General features: G+C 45.0%; 2 protein-coding genes across 5 annotated transcripts; both read right to left on the bottom strand.

Moving 5' to 3' along the window:
• Window positions 1–870: 870 nt before the first annotated feature.
• On the bottom strand, window positions 871–18,936 carry CCL14 (C-C motif chemokine ligand 14). Of its 2 annotated transcripts, XM_063599123.1 has the most exons (7): window positions 18,603–18,936; window positions 16,459–16,518; window positions 15,873–15,984; window positions 15,314–15,453; window positions 4,156–4,289; window positions 1,921–2,035; window positions 871–1,471 (listed from the first exon to the last, which is right to left on the bottom strand). In XM_063599123.1, exons 5-7 carry the CDS (start codon window positions 4,232–4,234, stop codon window positions 1,384–1,386), a joined length of 282 nt encoding a protein of 93 aa, XP_063455193.1. In that variant the 5' UTR covers window positions 4,235–4,289; window positions 15,314–15,453; window positions 15,873–15,984; window positions 16,459–16,518; window positions 18,603–18,936; the 3' UTR covers window positions 871–1,383. The 2 variants fall into 2 exon arrangements, with proteins under 2 accessions (XP_063455193.1, XP_003818013.2); XM_003817965.7 differs by lacking the exons at window positions 15,314–15,453; window positions 15,873–15,984; window positions 16,459–16,518; window positions 18,603–18,936 and having other exon boundaries at window positions 4,156–4,319.
• Window positions 14,125–19,068, bottom strand: CCL15 (C-C motif chemokine ligand 15). 3 transcript variants are annotated; one of them, XM_055102043.1, is made up of 5 exons: window positions 18,603–18,936; window positions 16,459–16,518; window positions 15,873–15,984; window positions 15,314–15,453; window positions 14,125–14,579 (listed from the first exon to the last, which is right to left on the bottom strand). In XM_055102043.1, the coding sequence occupies exons 1-4, from the start codon at window positions 18,670–18,672 to the stop codon at window positions 15,360–15,362; spliced, it is 336 nt and encodes a 111-aa protein (XP_054958018.1). In that variant the 5' UTR covers window positions 18,673–18,936; the 3' UTR covers window positions 14,125–14,579; window positions 15,314–15,359. The 3 variants fall into 3 exon arrangements, with proteins under 3 accessions (XP_054958018.1, XP_008969502.1, XP_063455192.1); XM_008971254.6 differs by lacking the exon at window positions 18,603–18,936 and adding an exon at window positions 18,993–19,068 and having other exon boundaries at window positions 14,390–14,579; XM_063599122.1 differs by lacking the exon at window positions 14,125–14,579 and having other exon boundaries at window positions 15,309–15,453.
• Between the last annotated feature and the right edge of the window lie 691 nt (window positions 19,069–19,759).

The following is a 19,759-nucleotide window of genomic DNA, read 5'->3' as shown; positions in this document are numbered from 1 at the left end:
CAAGCTTTAGAGGCATAGGTGATGTGTTTCAGGTGTTGAGGGCAGTGGGAGGCAGGGGCAGAAACAGGGACTGTGCAGATCCTTATGGGGCTTTCTGCTTGGCATGACTGCTCATAGATAGGTAAACCATATAATGCAGTTACTCCTGGTGGGTTCAAGGCTTCACCTGGTGGTGAAGCTGTGGCTTTTTGTGAGGGCATGGAGGGTACGTATGTGGGGCATCCTCTTGACCTCTGTTTATGGAGGTGACAAGGCCTGAGAAGCCTGGTTGTGACTTTGGCATGCAGGCCCCCATATGGCCCTTAATGTGGCCCACAAGCCCTTATCTGTGGAAGGCTGGAGACCAGGAAAGGGTGGTCATAATCCCTACTCTGGGCAAGCTCTTATTCCAAGTACTCAGAGCTCCTCCTTGGGCCCTGAAGATAGGTTTGAGAGCTTATTCTTGGAGCATAGTCCTCCTCTTGATTTCTGTCTTATTCCATCTGTCCCTCTATCCCTCCCTCCCTCTTTCTCTCCATCCATCCATCCCTCCCTCCCTTCCTCCCTCCCTTCATCCCTCCCTGCTTCCCTCCCTCCATCCCTCCCTCTCTCCATCCCTCCATCCATTCCTCCTTCCCTTCATCCTTCCATCCACCCATTCTTCCTTTCCTTCATTCATCCATCCATCCATCCATTTCCTGAACACCTGGTATGGGCTAGGCTTTCTGCTAAGCCTTCTAGGGGATAAAAAAGTTAGTAAAACAATATGGTATAATCTGATGTATGTAAGCGAAGGGGAGGGGTTGGATAAAATGTCTTCATGAATCATTCCTATTCCAGACAGCAGTGAAGAAAGGCCTTGAAAACAGCACAGAAAAAAGGACTATGGAGTTTGACTGCTATAGAGAGACCTTTATGAAGTGTTACTTAAAAAATCAAATGATGATTTGTAGCTTTTACACTTGTCATGAAGCTTAAATAAGATAATGCATACAGACTGCCTAGCAGAGTGCTTGGAGTATAGAAAGCATTAAGAAAATGGGGTCTGCTACTGTTGTTGCTGAGGAGGAGACGGTCTTTACACTGCTTTTCTTTCTCACTTTCTGCTTCTCACTACCTGCATTGCAGGCCTGACCTATTTTTTGTACCAGGCTCCAGCAAAACTTCTGCAGAGCGAGGCTTGATGCCGAGGGTGCCACACCCTGGTGTCCTCAGTTCATGGCCAATGAGTAAATCCAGTAGAAAGGAATGAGGCCAGGGAAGAGCATGAGTGGTCTTTAATTCAAGGCAGGGAAGCTCCAAGAGGGTGACTGGGGCTGAGAGTTAGGGGTGGGTGGAGGAGGGGGCCTCGGCATCTTCTCTTTATGTCTCTGAGCTGTGCCTTCGCCACCCCTTCTGGGTCACTCAGTTCTCCTCCATGTCCTTGATATAGTCCTGGACCCACTTGTCACTGGGGTTGGTACAGATGGAATGGCCCCTTTTGGTGATGAAGCTGTGGAGCAAGAGGGAGAAGGATCACAAACCGAGGGGCCCAGTGGCCGGAAGAGACAGCCCATCTTCCCTCCCTCCTAAATTCCCCGCCTGACCTAGACTGCTTTTCCTTTCTTCCATAGAGGCAGCTTAGAGCCAGTCTCCTCTCTGAGACATACTCTTCGGTTCCTAGGACCCCTAGACCCATCTAGTCTCTGTGTCCCCCTGAGGAAGTGCCCTCTTGCCTTCTTCTCCCTTCTCTGTCATCTCCTCATCCATGGGGTCAGTTTCCCCATGGCTCCTGCAGGCTCCAGCCAGAAAGCACTCAGATTGCCCCTCAGCTGCCTCTCCCCATGTAGTCACACCTGGGAGGTACGCTGGGGGTCCCCATTCCACCACCACTCCCTGCCTCCCTCCAGGAGGCCCTGCTGGCTCCCTCTCCCCCCAGTGTGATGTGTGTGTACCACCTACACAATTCCGGGCTTGGAGCACTGGCTGTTGGTCTCATAGTAATCCATAATCCGCTGACGCGGGATCTTGTAGGTAGTGTAGGTGAAGCAGCACTCTGAGGGGTGGTAAGGTCCCCCTGAGGAGAGAGCATCAGATGCTGAGGAGGGGCCCCTTGTTAAAGGCCATACCGTTGGCTGCTCCTGCAAGCTGAGGGCATGGAGGAGGGAAGGAAGGAGGAGACAGCCCCACAGAACTTGGAGAGGAGAGTAGGCTTTCCTCATCTTCTCTTTTCCTTCTCCATGGTACTCCTGGGCTCTTCTTTTTCTCCTCCCTCATCATCAATCACCCTTCCTCCTTCTCTTCAACCCCTCTTGGAAAGACTGGTGGATGACTTTCAACTCCAGGGTTGAAGAGCAGCACACTCAGATCTTCTTACACCATCTCTGGGGGCCGACTGGCAGAGAAGGCTAGGGACTTGGCCAATATCATGCAGCCTTCATGCCTTATTCGGGAAAGGTGCTCCAAATAGGAGGAATATTTGGAAGAAATCCCAATAGGGATTTGGAGACATGCCATTTGGGAATGCAAACCCAGCCCCTCCTAGTGCTCCACCCTGCCCATGTCCCCATTGAACCGACAACCTGCAGAGAGAGCAGGATGCCCACAACAAGCTCCAAGGACAAAGGCCACAGAGTCAGGGCACCCAAATCCTAACCTAACCTTGCCTGTGCTTCCTGTGTACTATGGCCATTTTACTTTCCCCCTGTTCCCTCCTCTGTAAATGAGGCCCTTGGACTGCATCAGTGGTTTTTACACTGAGCTCCCTGGAGCTCTGGGGGCCTCAGGGACTATTGTGGAGGCCCTGCTGCATTTGAGAGTGGTGTCTTGTACCCTATTCAACCCATTTTTTCTGTTTTACATATTGGGCCTCTGTGGAAGATATTGCTTGAAGAAAAGGTTTTGTGGCCTAAAAAGTTTTAAAAATCACTGGATTAGGTGATTTTTCATCTATTTTCTGATTGAGAAGTTTCATGGCTCTTATAGGAGAAGCAAGGAGGTGACAGCAGTCACCCCAAGCTTGAATTATAGAGGTAGCAGGAAGGACATTGTAGGCCAAGAGCCCTGTACAAACAGGCACATGTTGTGGTTATGGAGTGGAGAAATCAGGTGTGTGCATGTTATGTGACCCTGCTTCATAGAATCATGGGTGTGCATCACAATGGCCTCAGAGGTCACTGAGGGTGGCCAGATGTCTGGGTGGAAGGGTCTCATCCTGTTTTCCAGCTCCATTCCAGGCAGCATCCTCACGAACCAAAGAACGGCATAAGGGGCCCCTGTTTCCTGAGACCCAGTCAGAGCTCCTATACTCTCCCACCTTGTTCCTCTGAGCTGACAAATGACATTGGAGAGGGCAAGTCAAACTGTGCACATACCCACCAACTTTAGCTGTATTTTAACAACCTTCTGTTTCCCCCCAGTTTCTGAAAAGGAGAGTAGGTAAAATGGAAGAGTGATAAATAGTTTTGGTTATCTCTAAAGGCAGCTTATTCTAAGAAATCAGCTGAGAAAAGGGGGCCTAGGATGGACCCCACACTGTCGTGTTTCCCCCCAGCCCATACCCAAGCAATGCTGCACTCACTGGGCACAGGTGACGCTGGAAGCAGGCTGGGCCCAAACCTCAGGAGGCCAATAGAAAAATGCCCTTGAGGGGCTCAAGACACTGCTCCTAATCTCCCTGAGGAAATATACCCCAAATGGGGTGGGCCACTCTTTTGCTTAGCGGCAAAGAGAGAGAAATTGAGGGAGTAGAGAGGCAGGCTGGTCTCACTCCATGTCCTTGAGGGCAAGGGGGGACTGGTCCTGGGGGGCAATGATAAGAGATCAAGGCCATGTGAGGCCTGGAGATTCAGGATCTGTTTATCTGGAGACTAGAGGGCATTTGGGGTAGTGGAATGAAGCCTGGAGTCTCCCAAGTCAAGTCTCATTGGTCAAGGCTGGAAGATCCCAACTTAAACTCTTAAGCAGAACCTGCAGTCCTAAGTCTCATCTCCATCCTGCTCACCACACCATGGGGTGAAGTGCTGTGGTGCTCAGTAGATAATTCATTTATATAATGTTGCTATACACACAGTTTCAAGAAGATACCAGCCCTCCTTTCTGAGTCCCTGCTCCTGGTCTTCCCCTGAGCCCCAACCTCACTCCTGCTTATTTCCCTGCAGGGACTAGGTTGGAAGGAAGACAAGGCATTGCACTCACGCGAGGAGGATTCAGTCTTGGTCCCTAGGGCGATGGTGATGAGGAGGAAGAAGGGAATGGCAGCCACGGAGATCTTCATGCTGTGGGAAGCTGTTGCGGGAGGAGAGCTGGCCTGGTGGGAGCTTCAGAGGCTCCTGCGGTGAGGAATTGTTGAGAAATGATCATTGAGGCCAAATATTTTTTAAAATAAGGGAGCTGAGACTTGGAAGGGAAGTAGGAAAGCAGTGATGCCTCAGCAATGTCATATCCTGCACTTGTGTTGTTGGTGGCCTGAAGGAAGCAGGGAGAGCCAAGGTTTAAGGGAGGAAATGGTCTTCCATCCCCAGTGGGAAGAAGTTCAACTCTTTTGATAGAAGCCTTTCCCTAGGCATGAACATGAGCACAGGGCTGGGGGCACTGTCTCACACTTAGCAAAAGATCTCAAGGCTGGATGTGTCCTGTATCCAATTCCATCTCAGGCTTTAGAACAGGCCACGTGGGGCCTGGACATTCAGGATCTGTTCATCTGGAGACTAGAGGGTGTTTGGGGTAATGGAATGAGGCCAGGACTCCCCCAAGTCAGGTCTCATTGGTCAAGGGAAATCCTAACTTAAACTCGAAGCAGAACCCGCAGTTCTCAGTCTCATCTCCATTCTGGTCACCACACCATGGAGTGAAGAAGTGCTGTGGTGCTCAGTAGATAATTCACTTATATAATGGTTGCTATACACACAAGCCACTGTCCCAGATGCCTTATTAATATTAGCCTATTTAATCTTTAGAACAGCAGTTGAGGAAACAGGCTCAGAATCAAAGCCTAAGCTTTTGACAGTTGGTAAATGGAACTGGGGTTCAAATTCAGGTGGTTTGGCTTCCAAGTCTGTGTTCTCACCCATTATGCCATAAAGAAACGTGGGACTCCCCAACGGAGCTCTGTAAAAGCTTATGGGTTTTCTATAAAGCCTTTAGTCTTAGTCCTTTCTGAAATCAGATAGTGGATCTCTTTGGGACCTTCTCCTGGTTTCTCTGGCTTTTGCTGCAAAGAAGCTTGGTGGGAACCCTAGAAAATGTCTAATTCAGGGATAGCTAGTAGGTTTCATTGATTAGTGGTGGACTGGTGCTCTGTGTTGGAAATGATTCTGAGGCCATATCCAGGCACATTGGGAAGATACGCTGTGACCAACGTGCAGTTTCTGTTGCAGTGCAGCTTGCATGCTATGTATTTGCCATTTGATTTGTCTAAACTGGCCATTTACTGAATGGAAGCTGGGAATCAGAAAGGACCAGTGACTTTCTCATGTTCACACAGTGATTTGGATGCAGGACAGATCTCATCTCTGCAGGCTCTCAGCTTAGTGCCCTCACCATGCTGTTCTTGGAGGTACATCCCCCATTCTGCTTGCTGATGTGGTTAGATGGTTATTTAATCTCCTCTCCTCATCTGAATCATCAGGATGGAGAACATCTATTATTTATCTTTGCCCATTCACGCAGAACCTAGTGTATACCAGGTGCTTTATGAATATACATTTTAAAAGAAGGATGAATAAACAAATTGAGCCAGGTCTACATATGTGTATCTTATAGGAAATGGCTGAAATCTCATGGTTAGTTGTGGAGACAGTCATCAATTAAAAATTTTCTATATTTCTTATCATCAATAACAACATTATGTAAACCCTTCAAGTTAAATGATAATAATTATTATCAGGAACAATCTCAGGAAACAAGTTGTTTATAGGAAAAGTGAGTTGGAAAGAAATGATGCTTACTTCTTGTTTTTGTGGAAACTAGCCAACCTGCCAAGTTGTTTCTAGGAGACTTACAGGAAGTTCCTGTACTTTTCCAGCAAGTATTGAGTTCCTACCTACATTAGTCTGTGTGTGCCAACTGCTATCATAAACAATCCAGCAGACTAATTAAATAAAAGTTTATTTCTTGCTCATGTTACAGTCCAGTGTGGGTCAGTAGTGGGATGATGGTGTGTGTGTTGGGATCCTCCATGTACTCATTCAGGAACCAGGCCTTTTTCTACCTTGGATGCCACCATTTTCAGCACAAGGCCTCCAAGCTTGATACAAAAAGGGAGAGGCAGAGGCGGATTGGGAGATTTTTGTGGATCAGTTCTGAAAATGGTACAAATTACTTTCACCCACATTCCATGGCCAGCATCAAGTAACCTGGCTCCAACATAATGACAAAGGGATGGAAAATATACATCATCTGTATGCTTAGGAAGAAAAAGGAATAGGTTTTGTGACCACATCACTTCTTTGACACAGTATCATATGCCAAGTCCTGGGCTAGGCTTGGAGGGAGGGAATGAAGATGACCCTGATCCCAGAGGTCTCAGAACTCAAAGAGGGACTAAAAAAAGTAAAGGAGAATTGCAATACAACCAGATGAATGAAATTTGATGGCAACATAATTAGAGACCTTAAATGTCCTCCTGTTGCCCCCTGTTGAGTATGAAGAGCCTATTTTAAAAATATTTAAAATGTTTTTCAAAGCAACACATACATATATTGGTTTAAAAAATTGAATAGTACAGGAAGGATCTGTAGGACATAAACCTTCTGAGTTCACACTTGCCTGAAGAAGTCATTATTTAGCCTTCATACTTGATTGATATTTTTGTTGGGTATAGAATTCTACAATGGAATATAAGAATATGTTTCTTCTGAAACTCATTTGTGGTGATCTGGTGTTTCCCCTCTCTAGAAAATTTTAGGGTTTATTCTTTAATCTTGTTTTCTTACTTTTTGGCACAAATAGATGTTCCAGACTCATCTTGTACTTTCCTTGGCCCAGCTCTGGAATTAGCCATTTCTTCCATGAGTCTCAGTTTCTTTTACTGAAAAATGATTTTGAGAAACCAAAATCTGAGTGCTTGGTGTGTTCATTGCTATGGGAATGGCATCACTTTTAGATCTGAGCTTTTAGTGGCTAGAACTTGGAAATATATGTAAGCATATGTGTATAAGTATGTATTTAAATTTATGTCTATTTCAAGTATATCTATTTCATATATTATTAGCAATTTCTTTTTGTTTTTGTTTTTGTTTTTGAGATGGAGTCTCACTCTGTCACCCAGGAGTGAGGTGGTGCATTCTCAGCTCACTGAAACCTCTACCTCCGGGGTTCAAGTGATCCTCCTGCCTCACCCTCTGGAGTAGCTGGGACTGCAGGTACAGGTCACCTTGCCCAGGTAATTTTTGTATTTTTAGAGATGGGGTTTCGCCGTGTTGGCCAGGCTGGTCTTGAACTTCTGACCTCAGGTGATCCACCCGCCTTGGCCTCCCAAAGTGCTGGGATTACAGGCGTGAGCCACTGCGCTCGTCCTATTATTAGCAATTTCTATGTCCTCTTTCTAGCTATATGAAAAAACAAAAGTTTATACCACTATGTCCAATTCCAAGTAAACACCACAGAGTTATTTCAGTCTTTCCTGTTTCTATGTTTCCCTCCCTCCTCTAACAATGGGGACTCCTGCTCCCATTAACCTCAATGTATGTACTTATTTGCTGAGTTCCCTGTATGTAACAAATCTCCTGGCCACACTGGCTGTATTCTGGCCTCTGGTCCCACTGGCCTCAACCATGTGCATCATCTTCTCTGCCCTGGCCCTGGTTGAGCCCTCAGTTGAGGGGATGAGTTATATTACTTTTAAATCTTGTCTCTGGTTCTAAAAAGAATAAAAATATGAATGTTTCTATTTCCTATTTTATGTCTTGATGATTTCTGTGAAGCTCTGTTTAGATTTTTTTTTTTCTTTGAGACGGAGTTTTGCTTTGTTGCCCAGACTGGAGTACAGTGGTATGATCTCAGCTCACCGCAACCTCCGCCTTCCATGTTCAAGTGATTCTTCTGCCTCAGCCTCCCGAGTAGCTGGGATTACAGGCGCCTGCCACCACACCTGGCTAATTTTTGTATTTTAGTAGAGACGGGGTTTCACCCTGTTGGCCAGGCTGGTCTTGAACTCCTGGCTTCCCAAACTGCTGGGATTACAGGCATGAGCCACTGTGCCCAGCCCTCTATTTAGATTTTTAAGGTGACTTTTATGCACTTTTTTTTCCTAGCTATTTTGTACAATTTCCAATTTTTTTTTTTTTTTTTTGAGACAGGGTCTCACTCTGTCACTGTCACTTCAGGCTGGAGTACAGTGGTGCGATCTTGCCTCACTGCAGCCTTGACCTCTCGGGCTCAAGTGATCCTTCCACCTCAGCCTTCCAAGTAACTGGGACTACAGGTGCGCACCATCACACCTGGCTTATTTTTGTATTTTTAGTAGAGAGGAGGTTTTTGCCACGTTGGCCAGGCTGGTCTCAAACTCCTGACCTCAAGGGATCTGCCCACTTTGGCCTCCCAAAGTGCTGGGATTATAGGCATGAGCCACTGCACCCAGCTCAAGATTTTTACTTTTAAAAATTCCAAATTGATTGTCAGACTATTTAACCATGTTTAAAACTTTTTCCAACTCCATATTTCTTTTATAATTAAACAGCTTTGATGAGCTTCATCATAAAAAAATCAAATATCAACACAAGTGAAGAGCTGGCCCATTTTGTTACACATCCTTGAAAAGACAATTAAGACACATTTTTCAACTCTTTCATTTTTTGATTACTAAAGAAATATGTGCCTTTCAGAATACTGCAAACAATGGTGAAGTTACAAAGTCCTCTTCAAATTTCCACTGCATTCTGCAGCATCAGCGTTACCTGGAAACTTGTTAAACATGCTGATACTTTGGCCCTACCCCTGTCCTACTGAACCAGATTTCTAGGGGTGGGAGCCCACAATCTGTGTTTTCACAAGCCTTCCTGGTGGCTTTTATGCATGCTAAAGTTTCAGAAGCCCTATCTATCACACAGCTTTCTAAATGCTGTGGTTCAATCTTATGTTGGTCCCTTCAGTCACTGGCCAGTCCACCTAGGGCCTGGGGATACTTGAGTCCCAGGTTGGTTGCCTCTAGTATAAATGTCCTCCTCTTTTTGCTCCGATGTTGCATAAAAATGTGGAGACTTAGCAATGAATTAGATATGACTTTTTGCACCCAAGCATCATTCTTATTCCTATTTTCAGTCTTCTCTATAAACTGACATATTCTTTTGTATTTTTATTTTTTTTGAGACAGAGTCTCACTCTGTCACCCAGGCTGGAGTGCAGTGGCATGATCTCGGCTCACTGCAACCTCTGCCTTCCAGTTTCAAGCAAGTTTCCTGCCTCAGCCTCCCGAGTAGCTGGGATTACAGGTGCACACCACCACGTCTGGCTAATTTTTGTGTTTTTAGTACAGACGGCGTTTCACCATGTTGGCCAGGCTGGTCTTGAACTCCTGACCTCAGGTGATCTGCCCACCTCGGCCTCCCAAAGTGCTGGGATTACAGGCGTGAGCTACCGTGCCCGGCCCTGGACTGACATATTCTTGAAGGGCAATAGTCTACTTTGTTTGGTTTTCATGGTTTTCCTAATGCCTAGCACAATGCATAACCTAAAGCAGCCACTCAATAAAAATCTTTTTGAGTGGCAATAAATATATGTTTCAAGATTCCAGAGAAATGGAGGTGGGTCCTCCTGGCTGGGATGAAGGGGGAAGGTTTTATGGTAGCATTTAATCTAAGCCATTGAGGTTGGGTTGAGTTTTGCTGGGCAGAGTTGAGAAGAGGGCATGCCTGGCAGAGGGCACCACACAAAGCAAGGAAGCAAAAAAGAACATGCTGTTTCTGAGGAACTGTGAGAACAGAGTATGTATTATGCAATTAACCTGCACATAACATATTTTTTTCCCCTTCAAGACCTCAAAGACCTTCTTTGAGTGGCTAGATGCTTGGTTAGAATAGAAAATCTTGGGCCAGGTCTGGTGGGTGGCTCACGCCTATAATCCCAGAACTTTGGGAGGCTGAGGCAGGCAGATTATTTGAGGCCAGGAGTTTGAGACCAGCCCAGCCAACATGGAAAAACCCCGTCTCTACTAAAAATACAAAAATCTGCTGGGCGTGGTGGTGGGTCCCTGTAATCCCAGCTACTCAGGAGGCTGAGGCAGGAGAATCACTTGAACCCAGGAGGTGGAGGTTGTAGTGAGCCAAGATGGCACCCCTGCACTCCAGCCTGGGTGACAGAGTGAGACTCCATCTAAAAAAAAAAAAAAAAAAAAAAAGAAAAAAAAAAAGAATGGAAAGTCTTGGTTTTCATCCCTCATTTCTGTTGAGTTGCCATGACCCAACACCTTCATAAGTGGCCCTTTGGCATCCACACTGCCCAGACGCTCTCCCTTCTCATTTCATCCTTCTAAGCTAAAAACCTGACCTGTCAGAGAGAACCCAGTGAAACCACATGAATCCTACTTAGGTCTAGGACAATTTTAATTGAATAACCATTTAAATTTTTTTCTAAGGCTCTGAGACAAAATCTCCATGGAGAATCCAGAAGCTTCTGGATTGCCATCCCCTAGTCATATATTTAGGTACCAGTGAGCTGCTTTCAACTCAAAGCTTCTGAATTCAACAGCATTCAGTGGAGCAGTGAGAGAGACATAAAAGGTCATAACTGGATCAAAATGTATGCCAGAGGCCAGGTATGGTGGCTCACACCTGTAATCTCAACACTTTGGGAAGCCGAGGCAGGAGGATTACTTGAGCCCAGGAGTTCAAGACCAGCCTGGGCAACAAGTGAGACCATGTCTCTAAAAAAATAAACAAAATTAGCTGGGTGTGGAGTGGTGCATGCCTGTAGTCCCAGCTACTCAAGGGGCTGAGGTGGGAGAATCACTTGAGCCCAGGAGGTTGAGCCAAGGTGAATGAGCCAAGATTGTGCCACTGCACTCCAGACTGGGTGACAGAGTGACAGCCTGTCTCAATAAACAAAACAAAGTAAGCCAGAACTCTGAGCATCTGTGTTTGTCTTTTTCATCTCTATAAATCTTGTTGAAATGACAGAAGAAATATAAAAATAAACAGAACTCATAGTAGCAGTAAGGAGTCAGAAAATATGACATTGGTCTACCATAAGGTGAGACATTTCTGTTTTATATAAAGAACATGGGGCCGGGTGCAGTGACTCACGCCTGTAATCCCAGAACTTTGGGAGGCCGAGGCAGGTAGATCACTTGAGGTCGGGAGTTTGAGACCAGACTGGCCAACATGGTGAAACCCCATCTCTATAAAAACTACAGAAATTAACCGGGCATGGTGGCAGGCACCTGTAATCCCAGCTACTCAGGAGGCTGAGGCGGGAGAATTGCTTGAACCCGGGAGGTGGAGGTTACAGTGAACCAAGATCACGCCACTACACTTCAGCCTGGGCAACAGAGCAAGACTCCATCTCAAAAAAAAGAAAGAACAAAAAAAAGAACATGGGTCAGCTTGATGGCAGATCACAAGAAGGCTGAAAAAACATGTATCCTCATATAGGTGAAGGAGAAGATCATAGAAAAAGAGGATTTTCCCAGCAGAACCCTGGATAATGTGAAGATCAGAGTCAGTGGGTACTGGGAGAAGACATTTGCATTGAGTGAATAAGCTATGACCTTGCTAGTTCCCATTCAGGATAGTCAGGTAGGGCATTTGCCCCAGGATAAAGCTACAAGCACAGTTTTCAAAATAAAAAAGGATATTTGCTGTGGGAACCTCTTGGAGGGGACAGTGGGCCAGAGAGAGAATTGGGCAGTGCCCTGGATAACTTCTGGTCAAGGACAAGAAAACTACTCCCATCCCTATCCCCTTACTCTGTCTGCCAGACATTAAGCTGACAACCTCACCAATGATATGAAAATCCTAAAGCCTCTGCCAAAAGTCTCCTGGAACTGATAAACAACTTCAGTAAAGTTTCAGGACACAAAATCAATGTGCAAAAACCAGTAGCATTTTTATACACCAATAGCATTCAAGCTGAGTGCCAAATCAAGAATGCAATCTCATTTACAATAGCCACACACACACACACACACACACAAACGTAGTAATACATGTAACCAAGGAGGTGAAAGATCTCTACAATGAAAATTACAAAACACTGCTGAAAGAAATCATAGATGACATGAACAAATGGAAAAACATTCCATGCTCATGGACTGGAAGAATCAATATCATTATAATGGCTGTATTGTCCAGGCAATCTACAGATTCAATGCTGTTTCTATCAAACTACCAATGTCATTTTTCATAGAACTAGAAAAACTATTCTAAAATTCATATGGAACCAATAAAAAGAGTCCAAATGGTCAAATCAATCCTAAACAAAAAGCAAAGCTAGAGGAATCATATTACCAGACTTCAAAGTATACTATAAGGCTACAGTAAACAAAACAGCATGGTATTGGTACAAAAACAGATACATAGACCAGTAGAACAGAATAGAAAATCCAGAAATAAAGCTGCACACCTACAGTCATCTGATCTTTGACAGAGTCAACAAAAATAAGCAAAGGGGTAAGGATTCCCTGTTCAATAAATGGTGCTGGGATAGCTGGCTAGCCATGTGCATAAGAATGAAACTGGACCCCTATTTTTCACCATATACATAAAATAACTCAAGATGGATTCAAAATTCAAATATAAGACCTTAAACTATAAGAACCTTAGAAGAAAACCTAGGAAACACCATTCTGGACATTGGCCTTGGCAAATAATTTATGACTAAATCCCCAAAAGCAATTGCAATAAAAACAAAAATTGACAAGTGCTCAAGTAGACTCAAGAGCTTCTGTACAGCAAAAGAAACTCATCAACAGAGTAAACAGAAAACCTACAGAATGGGAAAAAATATTTGCAAACTATGCATCCAGCAAAGGTCTAATATCCAGAATCTGTAAGTGCCTTAAACAGTTGAACAGCCAAAAACAACCCCATTAAAAAATAGGCAAAAGACATGAACATACGTTCCTCAAAAGAAGACATATAAGCAGCCAACAAACACATGAAAAAATGCTCAACATCACTAATCATCAGAGAAATGCAAATCAAACCCAAAATGAGTTACTGTCTCACACCAGTCAGAATGGCTATTAGTAAAAAGTCAAAAAAATAACATGCTGGTGACGCTGTAGAGAAAAAGGGAACAGATATACACTGTTGGTGGGAATGTAAATTAATTCAGCCACTGTGAAAAGCAGTTTGGTGATTTCTCAAATAACTTAAAACAGAACTACCATTCAACCCAGCAATCCCATTACTGGATATATATTAATAAAAATCATTGTACGGAAAAAGACACAAGCCCTCGTATGTTCATCAGAGCACTATTCACAATAGCAAAGACATGGAATCAACCTAGGCGCCCATCAGTGTTGACTGGATAAGAAAATGTGGTACAGATACACCATGAGCTACTTCTTACGTAGCCATAAAAAGAATGAAATCATGTCCTTTGGAGCAACATGGATAAAGTTGGAGGCCATTATCTTAACTGAATTAATGCAGGAACAGAAAACCAAATACCACATGTTTTCACTTATAAGTGGGAGCTAAACATTGGTTACACATGGACATAAAGATGGCAACAATAGGCACTGGGGACTACTACAGGAGGGAGGGAGGGAAGGGGGCAAGGGTTGAAAAACTATTGGGTACTATGCTCAGTACCTGGGTGATGGGATCAGTTGTACCCCAAACTTCATGCAATATGCCCAGGCAACAAACCTGCACATGTAACCCCTGAATCCAAAATAAAAGTTGAAATTATAAAAATAAAGACAATAGAAAAAGAAAAAAATTCTAAAAATTCCCAGAGGGTCTAAAATTTTTTTTTCTTACTAAGGAATAAGAAATCAATTGGCTTTGGAATTTTGGCCCTGTCTGAGATGCTAGAAGACAATTGAAGAATGTCTACATTATTCTGAGAGAAAATTATTTTCAACATGAACTTTCATATTCAGTTGAACCATTTTCACACTTAAAGACCAAAGTTTTTAGACCTTCAAAGTCCCAGAAAGTTTATTGTTCATATCAGTTGGAGTTTTTTGTTGGAAAGCTATACAAACTGACTCTGGTTGATTAAGCAAAAAGGACTTTACTGCAAAGATTTTAGGTAGTATCAGGAAGGCTTGAAAAGTAGGTAGAGGCTGAGTGCAGTGGCTCATGCCGGTAATTCCAGTGCTTTGGGAGGCCGAGGTGGGTGGATCATCTGAGGTTAGGAGTTTGAGACCAGCCTGACCAACAAGGCAAAACCCTGTCTCTACTAAAAATACAGAAATTAGTCAGGTCTGGTGGCAGGCACGTAATCCCAGCTAGTAGGGAGGCTGAGGCAGGAGAATTGCTTGAACCTGGGAGGCCGAGGTAGAATCCTAGAGAGACCAGCTCCAATGCTACATCCAAAATCATGCCACAAGAGTCAACTGGTGTGAGTCCTCTCTTTTTCTGCTTCTCTGCAACACTTGTTCCAGGCTCAGATCTCTGAAAGGGAGCATAGGTTGGCCAAGCCTGAGTTGGGGATGCCTGCCCTGGCACCTATGGAGCAAAGGAGAGTGTTTGCTTTTGTCATCTTTTAAAGCAGAAGGCAGTTCAAAGATATTCTAGCAAAATGAAAAATAAACCCTTTTAGGAAGGAAGGAAGAGGAAGAGGAAGTTTTGGGCTACGTGTCATGGTGGAATGAACTTAGGTGTGTGATGAGAAGAAATCCCAGTATGACTTATTATTATTATTATTATTATTTTGGCAGGTCCAGAAAGCATTTCTGCAAGTTGGAATAGGAAGTTAGAAGGTCCTTGAAGACTGTCTTGAAGAATGAAGTAGTTACCATGAAACCGATGGTGTAAATATGCAAGTGCAAATGTGGAACGATAAGGAAACAAAAAGTATTTCTCTTTGGGTTAATAGAAAAATATCAAAAGGAAATTATGAGAAAAATAAGAATTGTTATGGGATTATAATGGATCAAATGTTAAGTAAAGTAGAAAATGGTGTGAACTGGGTAAATGATGGAGTAAAAGAAACTTTCTTGAAATTGTAGCCAACCCTTTGAAGATTAGCTATTTCAGTAGAAGGGAGAAGATGAGATATAAGGTGAATTTGTATTTAATCATGTTGGGGCTCAGCAGTTGCTTCAGTTTTATATTAGTTTATTTCCTCTTAAAACTCAAGCAAAGTTTAAAAATTGAATACTCTTTATTAGATGCATTACTTTCATTACCAGACACAACAATATATATATTTTTAAAGTATTTCAGGCCAAGAAACTCACAGGAGGTGTTGGAGGTGGGTGGCTGGCCTCTTTTGTCTCTTTATTATTATATTGAGTAGGGCTTCAGCTTTTTCATGCAATCCTGAACTCCCGGACCACTGGGTTTGGCACAGACTTGCCGCCCCTTCTTGGTGAGGAATCTGGGGAACAAGGGAGAGAAAGATTACAAACTGAGGTGTGGGCAGATGGAGACAGGGGGCCCCATCCTCCCTGCTCCTCAGATTTCCCAGTCAACACAGCCTGTTTTTTCCTTTCTCTGCTGATGGCAGCTCAGGGACAGTGTCCTTTTGAGACCCTCTCAGCCTGTGGGACTCCTTAATGACTCATGGAAGTGTCCTTGGGAAGCCTTGTGCTTGCTTTCTTCTTCCTTCCCTATCTCCTCTCCACTGGGAGTGTCTCATCCCTGATGCCCTGCAGAATCCTCGTAAGGACGCAGCTGCCCTGTATCTGGCAGGATCCAGAGGGTGGAACCCGATGGACGCCCATCCGTCGTGTCCTCCCTGCAAGATGCTGTGGGCTGCTTCTTCCCCAACACATGGTTGGTGAGCTTGGCACTTACATGACACCTGGCTTGGAGCACTCGCTGCTTGTTTCAAAATAACTTTTCATGAGTGAACACGGGATGCTTTGTGAGATGTAGGAGGTGCAGCAGTCAGCAGCAAAGTGAAAGCCTGCAGCAAGAGAAAGCGTCATCTGAGGGCAAATCTTTCTCCTCGAAAGCACAGTGGAGGGTGAGAAGGCACAAGCCTCTGAAGACATGTTTCTCCTCCTCGGCCAGCACTTGCTGGCCTCTCCCTGCTTCAGACCCTCCCCAGGGTTTTGCCATGTGTCTGAGGGCACTCAGGGTGGGCCACAGCAGGACCAGGAAAATTTCCCCCAGAAGGGGAAGGCATCTGCAGACACCTGCAGGCATCAGAGAGCACCTTCTTCTCCAAAGGAGCAGGCTCTTGGGGCAGCCAGAGGGGAACAGAGAAGGCATCTATGGAGGGGGTCCCCCTACCCTGTCCTGATCTTCCTTGGAGATATTCACCACCCTCAGGACCCTCTCATTCTCCTCCCATTCTGTAAACAGGGACAATGGATCCCATAGTGCAGACCTGCACCTGCTGGCTGCTTTTAAATGTATGCTGTATCTGATCACTTACTGTTCAGAACTACTGGATTTTCCAGTGGAAGCTTTGACATCATTAACTCTGTCTCTGCATCTGAAAGAAACAGGACAGGGAAGGAAATCACTGGGCGGCAGCAGTATGTTTCAGCATCTCCACCCACCCCATTGCTCATCCTCCTCCTGAAGCAGAGAGGCTCTGAAGCTGGACCACCACCACCTGTCTGGGTTCTAGGCCTGCCTCCTGGCCCATTTATTCCATTAGGGCCCTGAGACTTTTCAGAGACCTTTTGAAAATGTAGACATGAAAACTTTGTATTGACTCTGAAATACTAAAAGCAACTGAACCTAACACGGTTCAGTTAATGGAATGTCTACATGATGTGACACAGTCTACAAGTTTTTCTACACATTTCTGGAATAATTTTTTATTATAGGGCTCTGGAAACAGAGAGGTTTTATCAGCGCTTATGGTGGCACAGTATCCCCTTAAGTGAAGTGAGTCTATTATGGTCTTTATTCATCCCAGTTAGCAGAAATATTCATGTGTTTGCTACAGAAAAATTGCTGTGTTTGATTGAAATAGTCTTCCTTGGCCCCACCAAGAATAAGTACCATCTAGGTATGTATTACTTTTTTTTTTTTTAATTGAGACAGGGTCTTTTTCTGTCACCCAGGCTGGGGCACAGTGGTATGATCATAACTCACTGCAGCCTCGAGGTCCTGGGCTCAAGTGATCCTCCTGCCTCAGCCTCCTGAGAAGCTGGAACTACAGGTGTGAGCCACAATGCCTAGCTAATAGTTTACCTTTTTGTAGTGATGAGGTCTTGCTATGATGCCCACGCTGGTCTTGAACTCCTGCGGTCAAGCAATTCTCCTAGCTCAGCCTCCCAAAGTGCTGGGATTATAGGTGAGCCACCATGCCTAGCGTGTATTACCTTTTAAAAACCAGAGAAATTCTGTATTCCAAAATACATCTAGCCTGATAGGATTTTGATAAGGGATTGCATACCTGTATTATGCTAAATAGAAAAATGCGGCCAGGCGTGGTGGCTCAGGCCTGTAATCCCAGCACTTTGGGAAGCCGAGGTGGGCAGATAACGAGATCAGGAGATTGAGACCATCCTGGCTAACATGGTGAAACCCCATCTCTACTAAAAATACAAAAAATTAGCCGGGCGTGGTGGCAGGCGCCTATAGTCCCAGCTACTCGGGAGGCTGAGGCAGGAGAATGGTGTGAACCCGGGAGGCGGAGCTTGCAGTGAGCTGAGATCGTGCCACTGCACTCCAGCCTGGGCAACAGAGCGAGACTCCATCTCAAAAAAAAAAAAAAAAAATCTTTACAGTGGCCAGGCGCGGTGGCTCACACCTGTAATCCCAGCACTTTGGGAGGCCGAGGTGGGCGGATCACCTGAGGCCAGGAGTTGGAGACTAGTCTGGCCAACATGGTGAAACCCCGCCTCTACTAAAAAGACACAAAAATCAGCTGGGCTTGGTGGCGCATGCCTTAATCCCAACTACTCTGGAGGCTGAGGAAGGATAATTCATTGAACCTGGGAGGCAGAGCTTTCAGTGATCCGAGATCGCACCACTGCACTCCAGCCTGGGAGACAGAGTGAAACTCCATCTCAAAAAAAAAAAAAAAAAAAAAAATCTTGACAGCTCGGGAGAGACTGCCCATTGCAGGGCTAACCAATTCATAGAGATAGCTAAGGGTTTAGACCTTTCATATACAAATCAAAAAATCCTGAGCCCATATGCCCAGCCACCTCCTTTGCTAACTCACACACACCAAGCCAGTATTTCCACTGCTCTAAACCATCCTAAGGATGAGTACTAGACAGCTAGAGACTATCCCTATATCCCAAAGCCTGAAAGGCTTATTCAGACTACCCAGCCCTAAAGTGTATGCTCTGTGCTGCCTTGCTTTCCCCCGAGAAACCCCAATAAAGGTTTTGGCATAGGTTGTCCCTTCCCTCCTGTTTGTGACTCCTGCCCGTGACTCCTGCCCTGGATGCTTCCCTTGGGGCCCCGTGTGGCACGGTGTACCTCCTTCTCTTGGGAAATGTAAATAATACATTCTTTTTTCAATGTCATTGACCTCTTTGCGTTGACATTCACCTCCACAAATTAAGATTCCACAGGAACAAGTGAGACAGTGATCTTGGGTGAGTCACTTACCTGGCTGGTTCCTTTTCCTCTCACAAATCATAATTTTACACCAGATGGTAGATAGCAGTTCTAGCACCATAAAATTGTATGATTCTTTTTACAAATTTACAATTTAATTACAGTTCTTTTGTTCCAGCTAAAATATCAGCTAAGGGAAAAAATCAGATAATTTTTGCTGTGAAAAGGGAAATAATTGGCCCCAAATGGGACCAGTCATCTGTGTACATTTCCCCGCCAGGGTCCAAAGGCTGCAGACAGAGCCAGGTCTATACCCTGCTGGTGCTTTTTAAATAAGTTCCATAACCATGTCTGGGCTGGAGAGTAGTCACAATGTGTCTCCGTCCCAGAGCTTGAGTTACCATGGACCTGGTCACCTGGGAGAAAGCTCACTGGACTCACCATTTGTGACCCGGGCCTGGGATCCAAGGACAGCAACAAGCATGAGGCAGGAGAGGGCAGCCACGGAGACCTTCATCCTCCTGGTGGGCAGGCAGGGCTGGCCGAGGACTCCTGGGCTCACTGCTTCCTGGCTCCCCGGGATACCAGCTCTGCCCTTGTATTTATAAGAAGAGGAGGATCCAGGAAGTCCCAGGGCAGAGGTCAGAATGCTCTTCTTTAGCTATATAATAGTTACCATGCAGTTTCTAAAAAGAGAACAAGGCTGAGAGTGCAACAGAAAGTAGGGGACAAAGATGACTTGAACTGTCCCTGTGGATTTCCCGAATTATCCCAATAGCTACAGGCAGATAAAAAAAAATGTTTCAAGGAAGAGTCTTCCCTCCAGGAGATTAATCTAATCCTCTAAGCCTGAGATAGGAGTGGGGGACTATCTTAGACTCTTGGATTCAGGATTGGGATGTGGTGAATGCTGCCTTTTTTCCCTTTCCAGTTCTATTCCTGTAGTTCCAACCAGGAGGTGTTAGCAGTGGTGAATCCATATCAGTCTGCAGCAGCCTCAGTTCTTGCCTCCTCAGAAGAAAGAATTCAACTGAGGGGTATAAGGCAGAGTGAGAGACCGAGACAAGATTTAGAGCAGGAATGAAAGTAAAGAACACTTGGAAACGTGCCAAGCAGGTGACTGGAGAGATTCAAGTGCCTGGTTTGACCTTTGGATTGGGGTTTTATATGCTGGCATTCCGCATGCGCAGTGGTCTGCCAGCATTAGG

The sequence above is a fragment of the Pan paniscus genome, chromosome 19, assembly GCF_029289425.2.
Source record: "Pan paniscus chromosome 19, NHGRI_mPanPan1-v2.0_pri, whole genome shotgun sequence".
NCBI lineage: Eukaryota > Metazoa > Chordata > Mammalia > Primates > Hominidae > Pan > Pan paniscus.
Note: the sequence above shows the minus strand (reverse complement) of the source record. Positions and strands in the feature narration are given on the sequence as shown.